Source organism: Humulus lupulus, chromosome 7 (genome assembly GCF_963169125.1).
Source record: "Humulus lupulus chromosome 7, drHumLupu1.1, whole genome shotgun sequence".
Classification (NCBI taxonomy): Eukaryota; Viridiplantae; Streptophyta; class Magnoliopsida; order Rosales; family Cannabaceae; genus Humulus; species Humulus lupulus.
The window spans coordinates 174595483-174623173 of record NC_084799.1 but is presented as its reverse complement, the minus strand read 5'-3'; the positions used below and the strand labels follow the sequence as shown (position 1 = coordinate 174623173).

At 36.8% G+C, this 27691-nt stretch overlaps 2 protein-coding genes and 1 non-coding gene across 3 annotated transcripts; 1 reads left to right on the top strand and 2 right to left on the bottom strand.

Moving 5' to 3' along the window:
• Positions 1–526: 526 nt before the first annotated feature.
• LOC133788848 (serine/threonine-protein phosphatase BSL3) lies at positions 527–12499 on the bottom strand. The gene is made up of 21 exons (XM_062226467.1): positions 11576–12499; positions 10838–10898; positions 10641–10719; positions 10461–10540; positions 10272–10366; positions 10058–10157; positions 8414–8483; positions 7835–7936; positions 7643–7724; positions 6974–7153; positions 5375–5642; positions 5050–5287; positions 4810–4980; positions 3899–4137; positions 3594–3678; positions 3399–3497; positions 3117–3316; positions 2923–2998; positions 1524–1659; positions 1294–1433; positions 527–1189 (listed from the first exon to the last, which is right to left on the bottom strand). Exons 1-21 carry the CDS (start codon positions 12072–12074, stop codon positions 1106–1108), a joined length of 3084 nt encoding a protein of 1027 aa, XP_062082451.1. The 5' UTR covers positions 12075–12499; the 3' UTR covers positions 527–1105.
• An 8531-nt stretch (positions 12500–21030) lies between these two features.
• Positions 21031–21137, bottom strand: LOC133793328 (small nucleolar RNA R71). The gene has a single exon (XR_009874776.1). It is a non-coding gene; the product is annotated as a small nucleolar RNA R71 (small nucleolar RNA).
• An 88-nt stretch (positions 21138–21225) lies between these two features.
• Positions 21226–25868, top strand: LOC133792383 (uncharacterized). The gene is made up of 7 exons (XM_062230284.1): positions 21226–21826; positions 21962–22524; positions 22654–22848; positions 22891–23232; positions 23536–23840; positions 23957–24674; positions 24972–25868. The coding sequence occupies exons 1-7, from the start codon at positions 21226–21228 to the stop codon at positions 25866–25868; spliced, it is 3621 nt and encodes a 1206-aa protein (XP_062086268.1).
• The last annotated feature ends 1823 nt before the right edge of the window (positions 25869–27691 follow it).

The window sequence follows — 27691 nt, the reverse complement described above, 5'->3', positions numbered from 1 at the left end:
TTATTTCTCCAAAATTTTGAAGAACGAGCCATTTCACTCACCAGGAATGCTTTTAACATCTGTAATTTTAAAAGTTATGGCCTTTTCATTACTGGAGATTTGGTGTGCAGTCATCCTTCCAACAATTATTAGAAGATAATTAAATATTACGAGAATCGTTACAATAAAATGAACCAATAAACTGGTACAGTTCGTGCTTAAAGAGTTTCGTAAGTTATACCAAACACATCGTGTATGTTCTTTAGGGCTCTGCTGCATCAAAAAAACAAACTGCAAGTGTGTGCAGACTTCATAAATTACAGATACAGTTAGCGGATACATTAGTTTAAATCACAGACTTTTACAAACGTAATAAATTGAGACAGGTGAATCTCATCAGACAAGGGTGCAAAATAATAATAATAATAATAATAATAATAATATTAACAAAATCCAAAACATGATCAAGTGATTTTGTAGCCAGAGAAAAGATTCATTCATACCATATTTTCTCTAAAGACCAAAACTTGCCAATAATTCCGCATGATGGACAAAAAAAGGTGGCTTATCTTCACACAAATGTTACATTGTACAAAAGCAGAGATGTAAATACACAAAGCAACACCTCTATGATACAAGAAGGACGCTCACAAGGATTCTAACATTTATATATCTCACCACAAGTATGTCATCTTAGAAAGAGAAGCAAGGAAAGGAAGAAGAAAAAAAATAATAGGCCTAACACGAGGAATAAAAAAATATATAAATTAATGAGAGAAATACTCAGCACTAGCAATCCAGAGGAAGAGCATCGAAGACTGATTTCTACCTGCCTGTGGCTCAATTTACAAGGGTGAGAGTGGATCAACTGCAACTTTTTAGCATGTAAAAATAACCTACCCGCCGGCAGCAACCTGGTTCCGAAACTTGCATCTTTTCGTCATCTAAAGGCCTACCAATTGAGTGGCAAGAAACCAAAAACTCAAAAAGCCTTTCATCCCATTTCTGGAAAAGATTTCAGAAATTCATGTGTGGCACATATGCTCTATACAGGAAACCAGAAACCCCAGGTGGAAGTATAAGCTTTCTGAATAAATTCGTTGAATCAAATTGTTGGAACAATCAACTATATCCAAGCAAGAGAGCCTCGATCATTTGCGACTTGGGGACGGCCTCTCGTTGGTGTTGGAGGTCTGTTAGCATTCAACTCCTGTTTTGATAGTTTTACCAAACCAAAATTACTCAATGCACATGAACTAATAATTCCAAAGATACAACTTCAGCACCTAATAGGCTTTATATTCAATCCAATACCTGCATCCATGTGTCCTCAATATGGCGTTCTGGTGAGGTTTCTGGAGACGAAATTGCTGGTGGAAGGGGATGAATAAGTTTTGGAACCACAACAAGATCCCTACCTAGAACTAGGATAGCCCCCGCATTATTTGCCGTACCTGTCAAAAACAACAATAGCTGAACATGAAATACTTAATTTATGAGGAGCTTAAAATGCTGTGTAGAATGTGTTGACTCCAAGAGCATACCACAATAATTGGTGGCAGAGAAAAGTGTAATCAGATGCCCCTGGGCAAAACGCTCAAAGCCATCCATGACACACTCATGTGCGCGAACAATCAACTGAAGATCATTGTTATTGCAAAACTCCATCACACGATCAGGCTGAAAAATCCGTACTTCATCAGATTACGTAAACAAAAAAAAATTATAAAAGAAAGGAAACAAAACCTAAAATTGTATAAACAATAGATAGTTAATACAAGAAAAAGCGAGTGAAAGACACCCACAAAACAAAAATTCACATTAACACCAGAAGCCAAAAAATTATGCCAGTCCCTGATAAAATCAGTGAAAGATCCTTTAAAATCTTTAAGAAGGTCACATAAAAAATGAGCTTTAATAGTAACTAAAGGCATCAACTTTCTTTCTGTTCCAGATCATCTGATGGTATTAAAACCCAAAAAGAATAAAACAAAATCATAAAATCATTTAATTTGATGAAGGAAACAAAAGTTGCTACAGGCATCATACAACATGAGTTATGAATTGACTAGCAGTTATTGCAAGATCATCACAATTGAATCAATATTACAAACAAACAAAAACACCAACAAAATTTTATCTCACATATGCAGAATAATCAAAACATAAATCCCATTTCAAAAGCATCAATTAAATTACAATCAAGTTTTTCTACAAGGAATAATATTTTATTAGACAGTTAATAAAGGTTCCTACACACATTTACGCAGGACTCAACAGATTGGTATTACTAAAAAACCAGCCTAACCGAAAATCTAAAAGGAACTACTGCACTTAAATAGATATGAAACTAATTATATTGGTAATGCAATGCAAATAGTGATTATCAACAAATAAAGACTGAACTTGATTTACCATACCATTTGACTGAAGTAGAGGGATCCATTTTCACACACATCACTTGAAAATATACAACCACAAATTAAAGCTAAGCTTTTCAACTTCTCCAAAAACAAAATTAAACATTTTAATCGAAACTAAGTTCTCTGTTGGTTTCAGCATTCGCATACTTGTATACTGAAAAACCAGAATGGTTCACACAAATTAGTGGAACAAAATATTAATTCCAGTTGAACCAAGTCTTAATTTACAACCTTGCAAGATGATGAAATAAGATATTTCACAATTAAATCCAGAAAAATAATTCTCATAATATAATCAGATCTATTAAAGATATTTGGTTATGGAATACTAGACAAACACGCACTGTGTTGTCATCCTTACATCGTCTCCAATACAATCCACCATTGGCTGACTTTGATCCATCAACTTTTTCAAATTTATATATATGTATGTATGACACTTGCATCCATTTCATGCAAACGTCTACAAACTTCAAGAGCATGAATGTAACATCATTTTGAATGAAGTAACCAAACTCACCCCAAAAGTAACCAAACCAGGACCTCTGGCATTTGGTCTCAGTCCTTCCACACTGTCATTTTCTGTAGGGTCAGACCTAAGTAGGACCAAAAAGTTCAAATGTCATTATCCGAAGTTAGTAAGCATATCACATTTTCTTATAAAAATAAAACATTTCTACAAACACCATAATGAGGGAAACATAGGCAAGTCACCATAATAAATCCATTAGCACAATTGACCCTGCTTCCATTGTAATTGGACGCTGAAGATTCTCAATTTGTTCCACATGATTTATTGACCGACCAATACCACCATGCATACAAATAATTTTTTTCTCAATAAGAGCTGCTAGAGGTAGCCAATTAAACAAGCGATTTATCCGATGCCATGCCCAAATCCCATCTCGCTCACCCTGTACACATATCACAAAGTGAGTAAATTCAACAAGTCTATTGGAAAAATACGAAGAATACTTAACTAAGATAACTTAATACCATTCGCTCAATGCACTCAATTCGAAAGCCGAAAAGGGCATTGATATCTGCAGCTTCATGGTTCCCACGAATTAAATGTACATTTTGGGGGTACTCAACCTGCAAGATCCATAATTTAGACAATAGGCCAGAAAATTTCAGCACAAATAATAATAATAATTAGCAAAAGCAGCAGCTGAAGTAGACAGATCATACCTTCAAAGCAAGCAGAAGTGAAATGGTTTCCAAACTGTGTTGCCCTCGGTCAACGTAATCTCCCAAGAAGAGATAATCGATATATCTGAATTCCATTCACAAACAATCAGTATCACAAGACCCCAAAAAAGGCATGCTGTATAAAGCTGGGACCAGTAAGACACAAATAAAGAAAGCACATCATGACTACACTGCTTAGGTAAGGTGGATCATGTTGACTAAAGATTGGCTTAACTGACAAAAAATTGAATTTTGAAACATAAATAAGGGCTTTACATGAAAATGCTTAAATAATTATGACTTACGCAATGTCCCCAGCAGTGGAAGGTGAGCCATACTCATCAAAAAGGCGCATAAGATCTCCAAATTGGCCATGCAAGTCACCAAATATCTTAATAGGTGCCCTAAGCTGTAAAACACTAGGTTCACTCGAGAATATCCTCTCAGCACTATCACAAAGATCTGCTATTTCATTGCAATCTAAGAAAAACTGTCGGCGAACTGGAGGTTTCCAGCCACGAGGTTTCAAAAGATGTGCTATCACCTGAAGGAAGAAATAAGAAACTCGTTAAAAATGACAAAACTTGACAATTTTAGGACTTAAACATACACATGAAAAGAAAAAAAAAACAATAATTTAATCTTTCCACCAAAGAAAAAGTATCACATCATTTTTGTATAAACCTAAGCCAAAAAAGATCCAAGTCTCACGGCTCAGAGATTACACCTAAATTAGGAAAAAAATGCATCTGTACTATCACAACCATTGGTCCAGTGTGTCCCACTGGGGACAGTCAACAAAACTCATTTAGTCATATCATTTCTCAGAAAGAAAAAAAAGTTCCCAAGTTCACAGTCAAACAGAGTCAGGTCAAGAGTGAGAGACTACTATTTAGTTTAAAATGCATAACTGACTTTAACAGCAACATCAACTAGGTTTCATATCATTCAAATCTCAGGGACATAATCCAACATGATTGCATAGGGGTTAAAGTTAATGGAATGTGAATAATACAACATTAAATTTGAAGGGACAACAATTTAACCTTGAAATCTTCTGGGGCACGGCGAAATCAATTCATAGTAAAGAAACACACAAATATGCAAGGAAGTTAACAAAAAGTGACCTCTTAAGGCATGCCACTGAGCAATAGTTTGGGACATTGAATAATAAACTAAAGAACAGTTCAACAGTGTTTACTGAGGCATGCTATACCTTTTTAGGAACACTATTGATAGACATCTGTCTATCTAATAATTTCCTCGCTGCAGTCGCACTTTCTGGAGTCCCATAGCAAACCCTCCTGCCTTCATTTTCAAACTGGTCAATTGAAAGCTGTCTGACCATGCCACCTAGAGCTCCACCAGTCTCGGCAGCTACAACCACCTGGAAAATGTTTGTGTGAGAATATAAAGTATAGCAGCATTAAGTAGCAATCTAAATACGAATACTGACAGCTCTGTGATGCAACCGAACTCCAGCTGGAGGAATGCTATTTGCCCCTGCAGAATCAGGTTTGATTAAGGTAGATATTTGCTTCCCACTAGGGGTTGCCTCTGAACCACGGTCTCTGTCAGGTAGCTCAACTTCTCCGTTGACTTGACGTGCTTTAGCAGCAGCCAATGTGGCACTGATTGCCTCTGCTTCGGCAGCGGCCGCTTCAACTAAATATTCAACACCCTTACTCGTTCTCCTGCATAGTATAAAAAAATTAGTCGCTCTTTTACCAAGCAAACTGAGAAGGCACAATTTCTACAGCCAATGCAACACAACAGCTTACCGGGTTCCCTGGAGCAAGGCATTCTCAGTGCTTATATCAGTATACATGTCTCCATTAACAGGGGGAGCAACTGGATTTCCCACCACAACTGTACCATCTGGAGCTGCTTCAGGCAATGACCTTGTTCTTTCATCAACAAAATACCTACTAGGCAAACGACCTGCTTGCAAATTTGATGCTGCAGCTGCAGCTGCAGCATGTGAAGCTGCACTTGTAGTTTCAGCAGCAGCAAGATCTTCGGCAACAAGTAGATCATCAAGCAGCACACCTATCGCACAAATAAACCACATTACTATGTAACACTATTAGCTTACCATGCTAAAGTGGCAATGTGAATCTCGTGCTCCAAAAAGGCTATAATAATTTCCAACAGATGAAAGTTCTCAAGTCCTCCATAAAAGACACTTCGTGAATTCATATATTAATTCCTCCACAAGGGCATGATATGAAAATAATCACAATTAAAATATGCCCTTAGTATTAGAAACTGCATAATTCTAGGGCTACTCAACAACCAGTTAGTTATTATTTTTTCATTGATATTTTATTTTAAATTTAAATTCTTGTTAGGCATTAGTAGTTGTTTTATAGCTCTAAAATAGTGGGATTTTACAATCAGGTTTTATGCCTATAAAGTTTATTACAAAGTGAAAAAAAAATTATCTTCAATACATATTATATAGCAGTGCATTTATTTCTTCCCTTCCAGATCAGGTTTCATTGGTTATATCCAAATGGACACAAAGCTAATACAAACTTGCATCAAACCATTCAAGACAAATTCAGCAACGTTTTGAAAAGGTGTGCATGCCAATAAATAGCTCTTATAGAAAGTAATAATATCTGTTTTCCATACCTTTACAACTATTTTCATTGAATATTCCATTTTTACTCTAAATAAGTGAGATTCTTAAAATTAGTTTCCCAAGAGAGTTGGCAATAGCCATCTATAAATAGGATTAGTAAGTGTCAAACATTCATAAATTTGCTGATCAAATTATCAGAATTGTTCAGATTCTCACTACTGCTCCTATTTCTTACTAGTTCTTCTACTTTCTATCCCCAATATTTTTTTCTCACCCATGGTCTTGCATTGGCTGGTTTTTTCCTAAATAATGATTCACTCTCCTGTATAACTCATCAGTAATAAAGTCTTATATGTATAAAATCTATACCAACAACAGAAACAAATAAGGGACAGAATTTGCGTTAAATAAAAGGTATATAACACCAGTAAATGATGGAAAATACAATTTTAAAATAAAAACCACGCAACACAGAGCAAGCATTTTTTTTATTTTAAAGAAACGAAACTTTGGTGTAATAATTAAGTAATTATCATGTGGTGTAATTATCAACCTAGAGGAACCCAAAGATTGTTATTATCTTTCATGTCAGGTTTATGGAGAACATTGTAATGGCTAATTATATAATGTCAATACTAGGATCAGCATCCTCCAACCACCTCTTCTTTCTGATATCACTGAATTATCATTTAGTTCGATTCAGATTATAAATTGTAACTGGTTGATGGATTCCTGTTCTAAGATGAGGAATGAAAACAAATCCTATCATCAAAATAATAGTTTCATGTCTTACCACCACGTAAACCGCCATAGATGAAGATTAAATCACCAACCGCAGCAGCTGCATGCCTGCATCGCCTAGTCAACTCTACTGCAGCATCTCCACCAGCTGCATCAGCACTGTATCTGCCTGTTCTGGGGCTTGTAACAACAGATTTTGTATCACACCAAACCCCTGCTGCAGTATCCAACACTGCACACAAGAGAATTGTAAGATTTTCTACAGCAACCTCAAACAATGTGGCATGAATATGAATTACTACCCAGCATTAGACAGAAATGCAGCAGAAGAGATTTTTTTTTCCTGCTGACCGATAGATCAGTTTCAAAAATTTCTAATGAGAAACTATCAATTATATTAAAAGCCAGCAATAAATCAAATTTTTAGCACTTTTGTGATTTTTTTTCTTCCCAGAAAACAAGACAAATTGAGAAGACAAAAAAGAAAATAAACCAATAGATGCAATGCAATGAGTCAAGAGAATGAAGGTCAACTTTAATTGATAAACTTTGTAGATGTTATATTAGAAGCAACAACGAACTCCAATTAAACAAAAGGAAAAAATATGAAATGGCAAAGAACACATTAAATAAAAATTACATGCCACATGAACATCTGGAATTGCTATTCCAGCATACCATGTCCAAAAACTCCAAAACTGTCAATTGCATAATCGTATACCTGCAACACTTGATGAGTCTTCTACCATGCGTCCACCGCCAAGTGCACCCCCAGAGACATGTAATCGTGCATTAACAAAAACCTAGGATCACAAAATATAAAAGAGATTCAACATTCTATAACATTTTTGTATGAAAAAAATAACATAAAAACAACATAAATGCATCAACAAAACCAAAAGAAAAAACCCACGGCTGCATGTTGATATCTCGGAGATGGCGAAACACCCGGAGCAATAGCCCATTCCCAACGGCCATCCCTATGTTTAGCAAGCCCATATGCACTTGCCAGTGGCTGCACAAAGAACCAAGCAACTATTATACAAGAAAATGTGCTTCTTATTAAAGAATTTACTAAATCGTTGAGTTAAAGGAAACCAAACCACTTCTCAGGATACAATACATGGCTTCAGAAAAGAAAACTTTTGCAAACTGAATATGCAGATTCTTGTGATAGAGACATAATAAGAGATTCGTACACATATTATGAAAGACCCTACTGTTCATAAACTGTTAAGAGGGTATACAAATGTTTGACTTCGATACAAGGAACAAGTATCTACATTTAAAAGCTTATTATATATTAAAAGAGGAGAGGAATCTCACACTCTATTCTTGAGAGCCAGATTTAAATAAGATAAACCAATGCCAATAGATTCCTAGAACCACCATGTGCAAACACTAAATGCAACAAAACATTTTTACAAGAAAAGGCAATTAAATTTTACACCAAGCAAAATAAAAACATTTGCTAACAAATAATTTAACTCACCACACTGTTAGCATCCCTCCCCCCGCAAAGAAGAAGAAGACCATCAGAGCGTGCACTTGCAGTTGCATACCTTGTCAAGTAGAAAAAACAAAGAAATGGTTATCAACTCAATGAAATACAATGTGATGAAATGATGGTGAAAAAAAAACACAGGCAAATTAGTCTTAAAAAATAAAAGGAAAAAAAAAACACTAAAAGAATCCTACTCATAGTATCAGTTTGCAAGTGCAGCGTGTAAACAGAGTTCTCTGCTATCTAGTGAAACTTTTAGCATATCAAAGTATTCAGGATATCAGTACTTGTAAAAGAAAAATTCAATACAGTTCTATCTATATGGTGAAACTTTTAACACCTAGATAAGCAATAATATTCAATCTAATTCAATATTATTGCCTATTGGCAAGTATAATTACAACAGAAAATTACTCCAACGTGCAACACAAGAAGTGATAGATTTATTCATGCTGCAAGCATAACTAAAACAGGAAAATATTGCCAAGGAACTCTTTGAATTCCTCAACTGTTTTATCTAATCCTATGTCACCATTTCATACCAACAAATTTTGCCAACATATTAGATATGTTTTGTATTGGTCCTCTCAATGAATCCTAAGATTATTGGAAGGTAAAACTTCAGCGTACTGCTAAGAGGAATTGAACCTGCAACCTCGTGAGAGAGACCTTGAAGTAAGGATCCATTACATAAATCTCCAACCATCGCCTCATAGATTTCTTTTCTTTTCTTTCTTCCTTTCTTGTTTTTTCCTGATACTTGTCCCTCTAGCTGAACCCTACAATTTTTGAGAGGCAGGAAACTCTTAACAAATTTCTAGGTAGGTCTCCCAAATGAATCCAACCCAGACCTTATGGTAGTGAACCATGTACCTAACCACTCGATTTAATCCACAACTTAACATGTATTCCTTTGATACATTCCTGGTTTTCTTTTAGGCACTTATAACCTCTTGTCTTAAGCCCTGAGTTTTTGTGCACACTATAACGTATTCCTTTGATACATTCCTGGTTTTCTTTTAGGCACTTATAACCTCTTGTCTTAAGACCTGAGTTTTTGTGCACACTGCAACAACCTATTCTTGGAATATAGAAACTTAATACTGACAAAATCCAAGCCAGATTCCTTGACTCATACATGCTCCATGGATACAAAGGACGATATTACAGCAATTTCCAAGCAACAGTGTCTGAACTAACCGAACAGAGATTCCACCAGAACAAACAATTACGACATCTAGTTATATATTGATAAACTAACATTTTCCACAACAATATAATATGAACTGTCATAGAACTGCCACCCTCGCTTGACATTTTAGGCCAATAAACGCAGAAAACTAAATCATTAAAGCATCCAAGGGTTACACGTTTTGATAGAGCAATACTTGCATAACGGCACTCATTTAACAAATAAAAGTAAGACACCACTTAAGAAAGATCTAGCACCATCAGTTTTATTTCATTATAATCATATTTGCATTCGAACACTTTGTGGTCAAATTTGGCCTCTTCTCTTTGTATTATCACAATATAAATACAAAGAAGTTTCTTTTCAAAAGAAGAAAAAGAAAGATCTAGCACCAAGTTCACACAGACTTTGATAATATATGAGAAGAGAGAGAGATTTACATGCACGGTGGAGGACCATCTCCCTCTGGTTCCAACTTACGCCATTCGTAAGGCTTTGCAGCTGTGTCTAGCGCCCAAACATCAGCTAAAGGCCGTTTCCCTGGAAAGCACACACTCAGTTACCTTTTCCAGAATTCTTTTTATTCTCGGCAATTAGTAATTATTTCTTTTGTTCGAATAATAAAAACTGTAAGGATAGACCTAAAGTGCTCACCATCATTTCCACCAATTGCCATCAGATATCTCTGCCCCACCAAAGCCATCACATGACCGTAACGTGGCCCTGGTCCTGGGCCTTGAACAACAACTCTACAAGAACAATAGCTCCAGTTTACACAACATATAAAAGAAAAAGTGAAAGCAAAATCCTCTAACAACCCAGCAAACATTCACAATCCCTAACCTATGCCATCTCGGTCTTTGTTGTGTGAGATCAAGAACATGAAGATCTTCAGCAGACAAACCAGCAGGACCAATTCCACCCTATACAAACATGAAGATTCCAGTGAGGAAATAAATAAAAAATGGAAAACAGAAATATGATTTGAAAGCATAAACATAAAAGAATACATCATATTCCAACCTGAATAACGACCATAGTTCCAACAGCAGTTGCTACATGTGCTGCCCTTGGTGTGGGCGGTTCACCAAAAGGAGTGATCCTACAACAAAGTAACTACATTTTAAGCGACAAATTGAAAATGGAGTAGAGAGGACAAAATAGATACAAAAGCAGACAAGGGTGCAACAATAAACAGATTTGTTTAATTTCAGGCTTACCTAGACCATTTATTTGTTAACACATCATAACAGTGGACATCAGCAGTGGCACCTGCCAGTCCTGAAATTCAAGCAAACTCGTAAAGGTCATCAGAGTTTCATGTAATTACGAAAAATACAACTGCTCTATATAAGGCTCAAAAGATATGGCCTTGTTTAAAAGATAGGTAACAAAAATTTATCAACTTCAGGTGACAGGTGATACAAGTAATTTCCGATAGAATAAAAATACCGATACACTAATATTTATGTTTTCTCAGAAAATACACGTCAATAAGTTCAATTCAGTACGCTACTATGGGGTTGATATCTCCATGGCTATAGGCATCATTACAAACGATAACAAAGTACTGATTGTCTACTTGCAGCCACTAATCAATGGTGCTCAGCTGTATTGTATAAGATAAATTTGGCGAGAACAAGCTGTTTATGATTCCATAACTAGGAAGATATAGAACTAGCTGAAGCCTAAAGAACTAGGATTTCAAATTAGCAGGGTAGCATATTTTAAAACGCCCAACCTCTAAACAAAAATTGCATAAGAACCAATAAAGTTAGGGTTAACAAATCACTCAGTCCTACTGAATGTAAAATAAAAACCAATATAACTTGAAACAACTTAAAAGGCATAGACAACAAAACATGCAGCTTAAGTTAGAGTTTAATAATTTGTTGGTTTCCAAACATTAAAAAAAACCAATAAAATCATATTAGAAGAGATCAAAATGAAGAACGTACGGATGCCGGCACTTCCAGCGGAAGACGGAGTCCCAGAAGCCGCGGAATTTCCCTCAAGGGCGGTGGCACCGCCGAATAAAATCAACCTGGGGCCAATGTAACCCGGCGTACCCTCGTCTCCCACAGCTGCGACCGCCGTCAATGTATGACCGCACCTCGGCCCCGGCCCGTCCTCTTTCTTCTCTATAATTGCATTCACAACCGAGTAGGTCGGGGCATGGCGCGGCCCGACCACGGGAGTCTGCTGCACCTGAGCACCAGGGGCGACGCCCTGCTGCTGCGGCTGAGTTTGCTGCGACGCCGGCTGTTGCGTGGGTGACTGCGGAGGAGATCCACCTCCGGCTTGCGACTGCTCACCTAACTGCTGCTGCTGCTGCTGTTGTTGTTGCTGTTGCTGCTCCCTATCCATGGCGGGGGGCGGAGCAGGTGTTGTCGTGCTATGATTCTCGACCGCCGGATCGTGATCGTTCTCCGGCACCATCGACGCATCCACATCCATTATTTCAACCCTTTGATTCAAGTCCTACTATCAAGATCGGAGCTAGAATTTCACCGAATTAACATTCCTAATCAACATTTCGATCGACTTCTAAGAATCCAACCCAAAAACAAAAACCAATAAATCCCCACAATCAAACCCTAGCCCGGATCCTTCTCAGTTGTCTTATGATCCAGAAAAGAAAATTAGGCTGATAAAACTTTCCCGAGAAAATCTCTAGGTTTTCCTCTCCGTAGCGCTTTGAGCTTGAGGAATAGAAAAAGGAGACAATCTCAAAGGCCACCCCAATACAATTACAAGCACATCAAAAGTGAGAGAGCCAAAAATAAAATAAAATAAAATAAAACCAAATCTCTTCCTATCTATTTCTCTCTCTCTCTCTAAAAATCTCTTTAATTTCTCTCTCTACCGATCGCTGGCTTTCTTTCTCTGTCTAAAAAAAATTATATGCAAATTTTAATCTGTTATCACTTTTTCTTTTTTTAATTAATTTTTCTGTTTTTTGGTTATTTATTGATGATTAGATATGAATTGGGAACGGTGTTGCTGTTTTATTTTTATTTATATATATATATATTATATTTTCATTTCATTTTTTGGTTTGTTGTCGCTCATGTCGTTTTATTTTTCAATTTTTAGGTTTCCTCAATTAATATTACTTTATTACGTACAAGAAAAATATATTATTTTGCTGTGAGATTAACCTAATCCACCGGTTAAAGGTGGAAGAGCGCCGCCTAGTAATGGTGCTGTTGTTGAGGGTCCAAACGGAGTGGGTTACCGGATTAACCGGAAGGGTAAATAACTATAAACGGTGATCACCGGTTTTAATCCTTTTTCTACGGAGTTCTTTCTTTTCACTAAACATGGGATTAATTACTCGAAGCAAATTGCATTTAGAAGAGGGTAAAACTCACGCTCCTTCTACATATATTTTTAATTTTCTTTTTTGGTAATAAGTTTACCTTATATTCGATCACATGTCTTCTACTTCATTTTTTGTTTAACAGCACCAACATTCAATGCAATTTGCTGCAAATTTATTATGCTTTCAAACACTCAATGCAACAACATTTCTTATGCTCTCAAACTATTATTTTTAATAATGTAGTACCACTCATTGATTTAGTGGTATAAAGAGAAATATATTGTAGTAGGATATCAATTCTTTCATGTTGACTTAAAGTAACATTATAAAGAATATGCAAAATATATGATATTTTATTGCGATGATAATGTCCTAAAATTTTAATAGTAGCACGTAATACCAAAGTTCTAGTGGTAAGTTTGCCACACAAAAAAAGTTCTAGAATATAAAAAAAAAATTATTTATAATATAAGAAAATTTAGAAAGGTGCTAACAATAATTTTTTTTTAAAAACACGTAAATATAAAAGTATCAGTAAATAAAATGCACATTTAACCTTATGATAATATTGCACTTTAAGCTTAAATAATATTTTTATTTGGCAATGGGAAGAGCGTGGTGTTCACAGCAGATGAGAAGAGCGTGGGTAAATGAAACATGCGGCCTGACAAATACATATGGGGTGAGAGCTGGCTGGGTTTGGTTTGATACTAAAAATATCATTATCGTTACTATTAAAATATTTATGTATTATATGTTTTGCAGTTATTCACAAAAGTTCCTATCATTTATTAACTGCATCTTGTTACCAGTTTTTCTTGGATTCGAAAGCACTCCTTTCTTCTCTTACACAAACCCATACAAGTAAACATAAATAACTTATAAAAAGCATTCTTTATTGTTTTTTTAAGAGAAAGCAAAATGAATATACACTAATCCTTTAGTCTTTTTTATTATTTTTCTTTTCAGTAGTAGAAAAAGTAAATTAAAAAAAAAACTTATATTTAAGAGGATTTATAAGGAAAAGAACTAAGTTTTGGGGTGAATTAAGCATTGGAGTTGTTTTGTCAAAATATATATATATTAGATTAGTTTTTTTCTTCTTTCTTTTTAAGAATGGGACAGTCGTATTGCTTAGGACAACATATGCAATTTTAGGCATTGGAATAGGAAAAAAAAACAGAAAAACATACAAACAGTTGATAAACGGGAATGCAAAATATGGAATTTTAGATAGTGGAATAGGAAAGAAAAAGAAAAAGCAATTGTTTAACGGGAAGCCGAGGTGTAGAGTACGACATGCCACATGGGAATTCTCTTTTGACAGATTACTCTTGTCCGAAACTCAAATATGATTATCAAAATAACTAATTTACCAATGAAATGCGGAATGTTTGAAATGAAAATATATGTCTTTTTTATTTTTTTATTTTTATAAATAGGTGTCTTTTATTTTTATTTTTTTCCTCGACAAAAATGCTTTTTCTAAAGGATAGTTGGAATGACATTATGAGTCAAAATTGAAACTATTCAGTTGAAGTTGCATTGTTCATTTAGCTTTGTAGTTGACTACATTTTCTAATTGTATATATTTTACTGAATTGGTTATTTGTTTGTTTATGCCATTCGGTTTAAATAGAATATTTTTTTTCTTTTATGGGATGAGAATTACAAAAAAAATTCAAAAGACCAATCTTTCATTACTAAATTATTTTAAGTACATCACTCAAATTACAGGAAGAAATATATTCCAACCAAATATATCCTTATTAAAAGGATGCAAAATCTTGTAATTCTTTTACAAAAGTTGACAAACCCCCAATAAAAAATTTCGACTACAAAACCCTTAAGTCGTTTGTTGCAAATAAGCTCATTTAGCTGTCAAATGTCACATAAACACTTTAAGTGCCAACTAAAATACAATTGTCAACATTTTATAAGGACACATGTAAAAAAATAATTAATCATTTAAAAATATTGTAAAGCTTTTTTAAATATTTTTGAACAAATATTTTTAAAAATAATTAATTATTTAAATATTTAAAAATATTTTTGAAAAAAGCTTTACAATATTTTAAAATAATTAATTATTTTTTTTACATGTGGCTCTATAAAATATTGTCACGTGTATTTTAGTTGACACTTAATGAGCTTATGTGGCATTTATCAACTAAAAAGGCTTGCTTATAACAAACTATTGACAGAAGGGGGTTTTGCCATTAAATTTTTTTATTGGGGGTAACTTTTGTAAAAGAATATGAAGTTTTGCCACTAATATCCCTTAAAAGTACATGTTTAGCTTATGTATGTGCAACAAAATTACAACTTTTAGGCATATGGACTAAAGAAACATGTGGATGGAAACAATATCCTCAACGAGGAAACCTCATTGAGAATGATAAGTTTGCTAAGAGTTGATAGAAGAATATTTTTAACATCACTTTCTGCAATTGAAATAGAAAAATCAAGAGCTTGAAGTCAATGGAGGCTTAAAGACAAAGCCAATTGTTTAGCCTACATTGGTGTGAAGTTTCCTAGAACATGCTTGGCCAAGCATGCCAAGGAAAATCTAGCATAAGCTCTAATGATGGCTTCAACTCCAATCACCCTTGACCAACTTGTATGGTATTCAAATTCAAATTTGAATAAGTCAAGGACGTATCTAGGGGCTAGGTCACAACCAAGAGACCTACGTAAAGGAAGGGAAACACAATTGGAAGGAGGAGAAATACATTAGTGTTGTACCCTGAAATTAGCACGAGTTCAATTACTCAGCTCGGGTAAAGCTGGCAGATGAATATGTGGAAAAAATAGCCAAATAGAATATCTTTGTAACAGTGATGTGAACAACTTGAGTTTGGGGGCTGGACAACACGATACACAGGTTATTATCAGACCGTCTCTCAGGATAACAATTGAGTTCGAGACTTATAATAACCAGATCCAACTTTGGGCGCTCTAAGCTTACTACGAGCTAGGGTTTAGATAGTCGTTGAACACGAGCTCGAACGAGATATTCAGCTCATGGAGACTTGGACAGAACGCATATTGAAGGATCTCAAGAGATTCAGAGGCTCCTTATCCTTAGGATTTGAATTTTGAATTTCAAATAAGTTTTTTTAATCAATTATTTAATTATTCTTTTTAAATATGATTTAAATAATTAATTAAATAAAAATATTTAATAAGTTTTTAATTTGAATTATATTTTAATTAAATAAAGATTATTTAATTAGATTAAATAGCTTTATAAGTTTGATAGTATGTGACTTTCAAAATAAGTTTTGATTATTATTTTGAATAATAAAAATACAGACTATCTCTCTCTAAAGCAATAGTTTTCTCTAAACTTGAAAACTATTCTAAACATTCTCTCTGTCAAAACTCTCTAGATCTCATGTGTTGAGTACATCTAGGGAGTCACATAATTCATCCTTTTGAATCATACGTGCCCACACACGTCCTTGTGTGTTTGAGGATTGGTCTGGAAGATCAGGGTGTGAGATCTTAGAACATTGGATAGGAAGGTCGTTGATTTATACAAAAATATTCAAGGATACTTGATAGGCTACAAGAGGTAATCCCTAATCTATTTATATGTGATTTAATATTTATATATGTGTATGATCCTGGCTGGTATTAATATTTATTAAAATGGGTCCATATATTCCGTTGCATGCCTTTGATTTGATCATTTAATACCAACATCTACAACCTCGGATGTTCCCGCTATCTCCTCAGATCTTGTCGTCGTTCCTTTAGCGGTCCCTCCTCTGCCAAAAGTCGTGGTTCCAATTGCTCCAAGCTCGGCTGCTCCTCCCCCTCCCACTCCTGGCAAAGCTCCCAACATGGGAAAGAAAGTCCCCTCTGCTCACACACCAATAATAGCCCGAAAATGCACCATATCTCCCCACGAGCCTAAATTCGTGGTTGACAACGAGGCTGGCACCTCTGGTGTTGAGCTTGGTTCAAAGGCCCTTACTCGCATAAGACGCGCTTGCAATAATCTCCAAGGTCCTCATTGGGAGTTCTTGAGGGGTTGTGATAATGCCACCACTCTTTTTGATAAGGCTGGAGAGTTGCTCACCTCAGTAAGTATTCTTGCATGTCGAGTTCAAAACTATTTTTATTCATCTTCGCTTGTTCTATTTTTTTTTTTGTAGAGCCTTTTAACCTTCATTCACTAGTTCCAAATTTTGAGCCATGGAATGGCCACCAGTTTCGGACAAGTTTATAATGTCAAGGCTGCTCAAACCCGAGCTAAAGATGCCCTCAAGGAGGCGAGGAAAGAGCTTGAGGAAGTTAGGAAGGAGCTGGAGACAAAAACACTAGAGTTGTCTTCCAAAAAAACTGAGCTTGAATGTGTCTAGAAGCTCAACGCCGGGCTTGAGGAGGAAAAAATCACTACCTTCGAGTTCATGGAAGGCGAAAAGGCTCATCTTTTGGAAGAATTTAAGGCCAAGAAAGACAACGCCTATGACCTTGCGATGTACTTGATTTGGGCCATGAATCTCGACCTTGACATCAGCTTTCTTATTGGCAAAGAGGATGAGTATCTAAAGAGATGGCAAGTTCGACTGGAGAAGAATGAGGCCAAGCTCGAAGCCCAAGAGGCTGCGAAGGCCAAGGAACAAGCTAGATTGGGGGATGTCGGAGCCACCAATCCTTGAGGATTCAAACATGGGCTATGACCCATGGCATTTTTTTTATAATTATAATTGTCATTTTTGATGCCCTTGGGGCAAAGACAATTTATAGCTCGTGTTTGAGCTATTTTTATTATCTTGTGAATGTTTTATACTGACTTAATAGTAGTTTTTATGCTTTCAATTCTCTAGCTCGAAAATTGTTTTGCACATTATCTACTTATAACTTTTTTCCTTAATATCATGCATCATATTTCCGAATCGAAATACTTCGAGCTTATTACTAAGGGCTTGCTTTCATACTTGTTTAATCACACAAGCACATTTTCGAGCTTAAGTTCAAACTTCCGTATGATCATACATGGTTCATTTGATTGCTCAATTTCGACCTCATTATATTCAAGGTCGAATACTACTTATACCATGTATTTTTGCGTTTAAAAATACTTGTTGGCATGTAGTCTCGTCAGTCTAGTTATTTCTTGCTTAGTGATAGTAACTTTCCTCATCCTCGAGTATGGTCTCAAGGTTGCAAGGTTGAAACTATTTTGCAAAAAATTCCAGCTCTATATCAATTTATGAATATTGTTGGTTAATCTAGAATTCCAACTTTATCCTTGTATCGATTTATTTACACTGGTTAATCCAGACTTGCAATGGAGTTATGATCGTGCTTGGTTATTGATCCATGCAATTATTTTTATTTTTGTTATATTTTTTCGAGTTGATGGTATGTTTGTATACCACTTATGCCCCCTTAAATTCCTATGATTGAGAAATCTTAGGTTATTGAATATTGAGAGCTTGCGAAAAACAATAAAAATAATGAAAATGAATAACATTTATTAATAAAAGGACTCATTAAAACCTTCAAGAGCAAACCCTGTGGGAAAATCTCAAGAAGGGAAAAGAGTGCCTTCGGAAATATACAAGCTTTATTACAACTAAATGGACATCATTCCCTAATCTATTGATAATATAGTCATAGATGTTCAACGTTCCAAGCTTGTGGGACTGATTCTCCATTCAATCGAGCTAGTTTATAGACTCTAGGTCGAATGACAGATTCAATTTGGTTAGGTCCCTCCCAATTAGGTTCGAGCACACCTACCGAGGGGTCTCGCGTGGCCAAAAATACGTACCTCAACACCAAGTCTCCCAATCCAAAGTTGTTGAGGTTAAGAACTTGTCAACCAAGTTAGATCGAAAAACTTATGAGGTTAAGAGTAAATGAAGAGCAATAAAGAAGCTTTGGAGAACTTAGGATAACTATATGAACTTAGAATCAAGTTACAGAGTGAACATGGGGAGAATATTTGTATTACTCCATAGTCTCTGGTTATAATGCCCAATTTTTCGACCCCCCCCCCCCCTAATGATGAAGTGAGGCTCTAATGGCTCTTAGTACAAAGTGGTCTGATGAGTCTGTTTTTAGCATAGTTTTAACATGTGGTTAAGATAAGTTTGAGTCACTTTTGGTGGAGTGTGTTGCGGTATTATGCTTGTTTTGGTATGTTTTTAGGAAATAGGAGAATAAATCGTGAAGTTTGGCAAATGACTGAAAAATCAGTTGAAATTGGGCAATTTGTGCTAAAAGTTGATAAGAAGGAAGCTGAAGACTCATTTGCGGAAATAATTGGTAGATTTGGAGTTTGGAATCAAGATTTTGGAAGAATTTGAGGGGTCGCGGCGCTTGAATGGAGAGCTGCGGTGCAAGGGAGAAACAGAAAGGGCCTTAATTCTGGAATTTTGAAGGGCCGCGGCGCCTGAGGGACGCGCCGCGACGCTTGCTGAAGTCAAAGAGGATGCGCTGAAACATTGACGCGCACCGCGGTGCTTGGATGCTAGGGCCGCGGCGCGTGTGGCTGAACGTGAATTTCAGAATTGTCGAATTTGTTAGATTTTTTAGGGTTTTTGTTTAAATACGTTTTTAGAGTTAATTATTAGGGGATTATGCAGAATTAGAGAGAGATAAGTCTTTGGAGGCAGAAGAAAAACATTGAGGACCTACAGTTTGAATTCTTATTCTCTTCTGTAATTTCTCTACTGATGTTTATGTTTATATTTAATTTGATTGATGTCATTATGTCTGCTTTGAACTAATCTTGTTATTAGGGTTTTAGTGGATTCTTCTTGAAACTTTGATTTCTTAATGAAATTTTCCTGAATTTCTTTCTTCTGCTGTGGATTATTTATCATACATTTAATGCTTGTGAATGTTTGATCATCATTTACATGTTCATATGATTTTAACCTAAACTCTGAAAAGAAAAGGGTAATTATGCTATAGATAAATAATCGCAATTTCATATTAGACGAAAGTACTTTTATGAGTTGTGTAGTTTAGGGTTTTTGTGCTTAAAGCCTGCAATGTATTGATTTACCACAGAGATGTAGGAAATAATATATTGTAGAGAATTATAGATCCTAACAAGACTATAATATATAATTGTAATCTGCTACCGTAACAGAATTAAAAAAATCTTGAGAATTGATTAGAAATCATAAGTGGAAAGTTGATGAAACTAAAGCCCTAACTTTTGCATCTGTTAAATTAAATCAACTCTTTTTACTGCATTGATTTAAGTATTAGTAGTTTCCTAAATTTTAGTAATAATTATTTTAATTGTCAATCTGAAATTATTAATCAAATCAATTAGAATTAGAAATTAATTGTTGGTGGTTAATATCAGTCTTCGTGGGATCGACACTTGACTTATCATATATTACTTGGTTAGACCGCGTATACTTGCGTGTTACATTTTGGTGATCAAGTTTTTGGCGCCGTTGCCGGGGACTGTTTTTATTAATATCAATAAGTTAATTTTTGTTCTAAATTGATTTTTTTTTTTTTTTACATTTAATCCGGATCAAGGTTCTCTTGTGTTTCAGGACTAGTTGGTATATGCGAATCAATAGACAAAAACAGGTTATACCAATAGACCGGGAAATTGAAAGAATGTGCACGAAAAACTGGAAGATAAAAAGGAAATTGGAATTCACCATGGCTGATAATCTGGGAAATGGTGCTAATAATGGTCAAGGGGCTGCTGAGGTTCCAAGGGAGCAAGGAGCACGAACACTGAGAGATTATGTACTTCCTACTGTTACAAGAGTGCATTCATGCATTAGACCTCCAACCATTGCTGCCAACAACTTTGAGATCAAACCAGCCATCCTTCAGATGGTTCAAACAACTGTTCAGTTTGGAGGTATGCCGACGGAGAACCCTAATTTACACATAGCTAATTTCCTGGAGTTATGTGCTACGTTCAGGATGAATGGGGTGAGCGATGATGCTATAAGACTGAGGCTATTCCCATTTTCGTTGAGGGATAGGGCGAAAAGTTGGCTGATTTCTTTACAAGCGAATTCGATCACTACATGGGAGGAGTTAGCTCATAAATTTCTTGCCAAGTTCTTTCCTCCAGCGAAGGCTGCAAAGTTAAGGGGTGAGATTAATAATTTTTATCAGTTGGATGGAGAGTCACTGTATGATTCTTGGGAGCGTTTTAAGGAGTTGCTAAGGAAGTGTCCGCACCATGGAATAGAAAAGTGGATGTTGGTGCATAATTTCTATAATGGGTTGAATGGGACGACAAGAACAATTATAGATGCTGTGGCGGGAGGTGCCTTTATGAGCAAAAGTGCTAATGAGGCATATGAGCTATTAGAGGAGATGGCGATGAACAATTACCAATGGCCATATGAAAGGGGGCAGCCAAAGAAGGTGGCTGGAATGATGGAAGTGGATGCCATAACCATGCTTACCGCTCAAGTAGCAGCCTTGACAAAGCAATTGCAAAAGACCACACTCCCCTCTCAAGCTATGCAAGTTCAAAACTCATGTGAAGTGTGTGGTACATCCCATCAACCAAACCAATGCCCTGCTACAGACATGAATAATATGCCCATGGAAGAAGTTCAAGCCATAGGAAATTACCAAAGACAGCCTAACAATCCAAATTCCTTGACTTACAATTCAGCTTGGAAGAACCATCCCAATTTTTCTTGGTCTAACAACCAAAACACCCTCCAACCTTATCTTCAACCTCAGCCACCTTATATACCTACCCAAAATAGGCCACCATATCCACAACAATATGCACACCAAAATCCTCCACCGGGCTATTATCAACCACAAAATAGACCACCTCCCCAAATACCAATGAAACCAGCTGAACCTCAACCTGATGTGCTTAACCAGTTCATGACTGAAACTAGGGCATCCATAAGAAGTTTGGAGACTCAAATAGGGCAATTGGCTACTTTAATGACTAATAGAGCTCAAGGAAATTTGCCTAGCACTACAGAAGTAAATCCTAAAGAACAGTGCCAAGCTATTACTTTGAGGAGTGGAGCGAAATATGAAGGGCCAAAGAAGAGTCAGTCAGTTGAAGGAGAGAAGAAGTTGGATGATAAAAAGGTTACTGAAGACCTTAAGGAAGAAGAGGAGACCCCACCTGTAACTATTGAGCATCATGTTAGAGTTCCATATCCACAAAGACTTCGCAAGCATAATTTGGATAAGCAGTTTGCAAAGTTTTTAGAGGTGTTCAAGAAGCTACACATAAATATACCATTTGCGGAAGCATTGGAACAAATGCCTAGCTATGTAAAGTTTATGAAGGAGATTCTCTCAAATAAGAGAAAAATGGGTGATTATGAAACAGTGGCATTAACAGAAGAATGCAGCGCAATTTTGCAACGGAAGTTTCCTCAAAAGTTGAGAGATCCTGGGAGTTTTACCATTCCATGCACTATTGGAGAGTTCGAATGTAAGCATGCCCTATGTGATTTGGGGGCGAGTATTAATTTAATGCCTTTGTCTGTATTCCAAAGGCTTGGTTTGGGGGAAGCTAGGCCAACTACAGTAACATTACAGCTGGCTGATAGATCTGTGAAGCATCCTCGTGGTATTATAGAAGATGTGTTGGTAAAGGTGGACAAGTTTATTTTTCCGGCTGATTTTATAGTCCTTGATATGGAGGAGGATGAGAATGTTCCAATTATTTTGGGGAGACCATTTTTAGCAACTGGGCAAGCATTGATTGATGTGAAAAAGGGAGAGTTGAAGCTGAGAGTTCAAGGGGAGGAAGTAGTATTTAATGTGTTTAAGGCTATGACTTATCCTAAAATAAGTGATAGTTGTTTCTCTGTTGATGTGGTCGAAGAAGTAGTGGAAAGAAAAACATTAAGGGAGGATCCTCTTGAGTTGAGTCTCACAGTTGAAGATGTAGATGGTGAGGGGAATGAAGAGGTGATGAGTTATTTAAATTGGATAAAATCAGCTGAGCCTTAGAAACATAAGAAATTTGAAGAGTTGGGTGCAGGACCAGACAGACCATTACCATCGATTCAGAAGCCACCTGTTTTAGAGTTAAAGGTTTTACCAGACCACCTTCGTTATGCTTATCTTGGGGAGAAAGAGACTCTTCCAGTTATAGTCTCATCATTTCTTTCGGAGGTAGAGGAGGAGAAATTGTTGAGGGTGTTACGGGCTCATAAAACTGCTATAGGGTGGACTTTGGCTGATATAAGAGGAATTAGTCCATCGACAGTCATGCATAGAATTCTGATGGAAGATGAGGCGAAACCGACTATTGACGCTCAAAGAAGGCTTAATCCAACAATGAAAGAAGTGGTGAGGAAAGAGATTTTGAAGTGGTTGGATGTTGGGGTGATTTACCCAATTTCTGATAGTGCTTGGGTAAGCCCAGTGCAAGTGGTACCGAAAAAAGGGGGTATGACGGTGATAAAGAATGAAAGCAATGAATTGATTCCAACTAGGACAGTGACGGGGTGGAGGATATGTATTGATTATCGGAAGTTGAATAAGGCAACGAGGAAAGATCATTTTCCTTTACCTTTCATTGATCAAATGTTGGATAGATTGGCGGGGCATAATTACTATTGTTTTTTAGATGGGTACTCGGGCTATCACCAGATCGTAATTGCACCGGAGGATCAAGAAAAGACAACTTTTACGTGTCCTTATGGGACTTTTGATTTTCGGAGGATGCCATTCGGGTTATGTAATGTACCAGCCACGTTTCAACGGTGCATGATGGCAATATTCTCTGACATGGTTGAAAAAGGCATTGAAATTTTAATGGATGATTTTTCGGTATATGGGTCCTCTTTTGATAGATGTTTGACGAATTTGGAGATGGTGTTGAGAAGGTGTGAGGAGTCGCATTTGGTGCTTAATTGGGAAAAGTGCCACTTTATGGTTAGTGAAGGCATTGTATTGGGGCACAAAATTTCTAAGAAAGGAATTGAAGTAGATCGGGCCAAGATTTCTACTATAGAGAATTTGCCACCACCAATTTTTCAGTTAAAGGAGTGAGGAGTTTCTTGGGCCATGCGGGGTTTTATAGGAGATTTATTAAAGACTTCTCTAAGATCTCAAAGCCGCTGTCTAACTTGTTGATGAATGGGGTTCCTTTTGATCTTAATGATGATTGTTTGGTTGCTTTCAAGACTCTCAAAGAGAAGCTCATTTCAGCGCCGATAGTATGTACTCCTAATTGGGACCTTCCATTTGAGCTTATGTGCGATGCTAGTGATTATGCAGTTGGAGCGGTTCTTGGGCAGCGAGTGGATAAGGTATTTCGAACTATATACTATGCTAGTCGAACTTTAAACGATGCTCAACTGAATTATGCAACAACGGAAAAAGAACTTCTAGCCATAGTTTATGCCTTCGATAAGTTCCGTCCATATTTGATTGGAAATAAGGTGGTAGTCTATACGGATCATTCGGCAATAAAGTATCTTATGACTAAGAAAGATTCCAAGCCTCGTCTTATTCGGTGGATTTTGCTATTACAAGAGTTTGATGTGGAAATTAAGGATAAGAAGGGTACTGAGAACTTGGTGGCTGATCATCTGTCTCGTTTAGAGGTTGGGGTAAATTCTCTTAATAAAGAAGTTCAGATTAATGATGCTTTTCCGGATGAGCAATTGTTCGAAGTGAATGTTGGTAATGAGGTTCCATGGTTTGCGGACTATGTAAATTATTTGGCTGCAAAGGTTATACCCCCTGAAATAACAAGGCAACAATTAAAGAAATTTTATTCGGAGGTGAAGCATTATTATTGGGAGGAGCCTATTCTGTACAAGCATTGCCCAGATCAAGTTATTCGTAGATGTGTGCCTGAGGAGGAGATGTTGTCAATCTTAACTCACTGTCATAGTTTGCATTGCGGTGGTCATTTTGGCGGAACAAGAACAGCTGCGAAAGTTTTGCAAAGTGGGTTTTACTGGCCTACATTATTTAAGGATGCTAATGATTTTGTCAAAAGTTGTGACCGTTGTCAACGGACTGGGAACATATCAAGAAGAGATCAAATCCCGATGACCGGTATTTTGGAAGTTGAGCTATTTGACGTATGGGGGATCGACTTTATGGGACCCTTCCCATCATCGTATAATAACAAGTATATTTTGCTTGCGGTGGATTATGTTTCTAAATTGGTAGAAGCTGCAGCAACTCCTACTTGTGATGGGAAGGAAGTTATTAAATTCCTTCATAAAAATATCTTCACTCGATTTGGTACTCCAAGGGCTATTATTAGTGATCAGGGAAGTCATTTTTGCAATAAGTGGTTCACCGCTCTTTGTGCTCGTTATGGTGTTCATCATCGCAAGGCATTATTTTATCACCCAATTGCAAATGGCCAAGCTGAAGTATCGAATAGAGAAATAAAAGGTATCTTGGAAAAGACAGTAAATACTTCGAGGAAGAATTGGTCGAAGAAGCTCGATGATTCACTTTGGGCTTATCGCATGGCATTTAAAACTCCGATTGGTATGTCACCATATCGATTGGTGTTTGGTAAGGCTTGCCATCTACCGGTGGAATTGGAGCATAGAGCCTTTTGGGCTGTGAAAAAGCTGAATGTTGATCTCTTCATGGGGGGGCAGAATAGGCTTATGGAGTTAAATGAACTTGAGGAATTCCGAAATGAAGCTTATGAGAATGCGAAGATATATAAGGAGAAATCGAAGGCTTTTCATGATAAGAGAATATTGAGGAAGGATTTTCAACCAGGGGATAAAGTTTTGCTCTTTAATTCTAGGCTTAAACTTTTTCTTGGAAAATTGAAGTCAAGATGGTCTGGACCGTATACGGTAGTCTTTTCACTTCCTTATGGAGCAGTACAAGTTCATAGTGAAAAGACGGGAGATTTTAAGGTGAACGGACAGAGATTGAAGCATTACTTGGAGGGACCGGTGGAGACATGTAGGACCGTGGTCGAGTTGGAATTGATTTGATCTGAAGACTAAAGCAGCGTCCGGCTAAATGACGTTAACGACAGCGCTCGTAGGAGGCATTCCTATGTTTGTTTTTAATTTTTAGCTCAGTTAGTATGTAAAAAGCATGAACAATTTTTAGTTTTAGTTGTGGTTGGACTTATTATTTTGTTTAGTTTTTAGTTTTTCTTTTAATGTAATAGAACCGTGGAAATCGTGAAAACTATATATAAAAAAAATAAATAAACAAAAATAAAAAAATTGAAGATTGGCCTTGTGGAGAGAGGGCTGTGGCGCATGCAACAAGAGCCGCGGCCCTTGACGAAGTCAGAGAAAGAGGCTCAGTTCGGAGGAGCGCGCCGTGGCGCCTACGGGAAGGGCCGCGGCGCTTGGCGAATTCCCAGAGAATCCAGAATTGATACGCGTCGCAGCGCTTGGAAGGGCGCGCCGCGGCGCGCATGCGGGTCCGAACATTAAAGGAGGTTTCCCTCTTTTATTTTTCCCATTCTCCCCATTTTGAAAAAAATCCACAACTCCTTTCTCCTCATTTTCTCTCTAAATTTCTTCATTCTACCAAGAAATTTTTCCCATTTCTCCTTATTATCTCTTCAATCCACATATTAATTCGGCCACATATTTCTTCTTCTTCTCATTTCCTAATCTGAGTTTGAAATCCCTAAACCCCCAAAAATTTCTTCAAGCCCTAACTTTTCAATTTCTATCAATTGAAGTGGTGATTTCATGCTTACTTGGTGCAATTGGAGAGTTCAAGAGGAGATTATCACTGTCAAGTAAGTGTTTCTCCAAATATTCAGATTTTTTGTTGGTAATTTCTTTATAAAGAAGGGAAAGAAGAGATTTTTGATTGAAGAGTATAGTGGGGATTGTGTAGTTTGGTAGTGCATTGATTTGCCTCTGTTTGAGAAGTTATTTGGAATTGGGGGAATATTGCAAAAACAGGGGAGGTGCTGTCCAAATTTTGGTAGCATATTATGGGACCTAAGAGAAATCCCTCTAGGGCATCCTCTTCTAGGAACACCAATATACCATCTTCTTCTAGGCCATCAACTACTAAGGAACCCGAACCACCCCCAGATTATGATGTTACCAAATTCATAAGTAAAGCCGCTTTTGAGCGTTATACAAGGATTCGTAAGAGGAAGGTAATCAGTGAGCGGGGTTTTGAGTGTACGGAATCACCATGTGAACTCTCAACTTATGAAGAAATTAGGGGGGAAATTCAAAGCAGGGGTTGGGCTATGTTTGCTTCAGAGGATGTTAGCCATGCCAACTTGTCAGTGGTATTAGAATTTTATGCAAACTATGTGGAGATGAAGAATGTAGACGTATTTGTTAGAGGTGTTCAAGTTCCGGTTGGTATAGATACTATTGTTGAATTATATGATATGCCGCCATATGAACGGGAGGATGATGAATATCATCAATGGGCTCATGGAGATGATATTGATTGGGCCCATGTGGCGGAAACGTTGAGTATACCGGGAGCTCGGTTTACTGTTGTTGGTGGTGTGCCAAAATACATGTGGCGCTATCAATTAAATCATGTGGCGCGGGCTTGGGTGCACTTTGTGAGTGCAAGGCTAATGCCGACAACTCATATGTCAGATATCAACAAGGAGAGGCTGTTGTTGGTTTATGCCATTATGACTGGCATGAAAATTGATGTAGGCCGAGTGATTAGGAAGAGTATGAATGATATCAGTATGTTGACCACTACGGGAGGATTAGGTCATGGTTCCTTAATCACTGATTTATGCCGAACTTATGGAGTGGTTATGTTTGGAAGTGATGTAGTTCGGAAACCCATGTCGGCAATTTCTTCG

Excerpts from the sequence above, each read along its gene's own strand:
- LOC133788848 (XM_062226467.1), bottom strand. The coding sequence starts at position 12,074 with ATGGATGTGGATGCGTCGATGGTGCCGGAGAACGATCACGATCCGGCG. Across the intron at positions 10,899-11,575 it reads CGCTGGAAGTGCCGGCATCC|GACTGGCAGGTGCCACTGCT; the intron begins GTACGTTCTTCA and ends CTTGAATTTCAG. Across the intron at positions 1,660-2,922 it reads CTGGTTTGGTTACTTTTGGG|CCTGATCGTGTGATGGAGTT; the intron begins GTGAGTTTGGTT and ends CGGATTTTTCAG.
- LOC133792383 (XM_062230284.1), top strand. The coding sequence starts at position 21,226 with ATGAGCAAAAGTGCTAATGAGGCATATGAGCTATTAGAGGAGATGGCG. Across the intron at positions 22,525-22,653 it reads GTATTATAGAAGATGTGTTG|GGAGAGTTGAAGCTGAGAGT; the intron begins GTAAAGGTGGAC and ends GATGTGAAAAAG. Across the intron at positions 22,849-22,890 it reads ATGGTGAGGGGAATGAAGAG|AAACATAAGAAATTTGAAGA; the intron begins GTGATGAGTTAT and ends GCTGAGCCTTAG.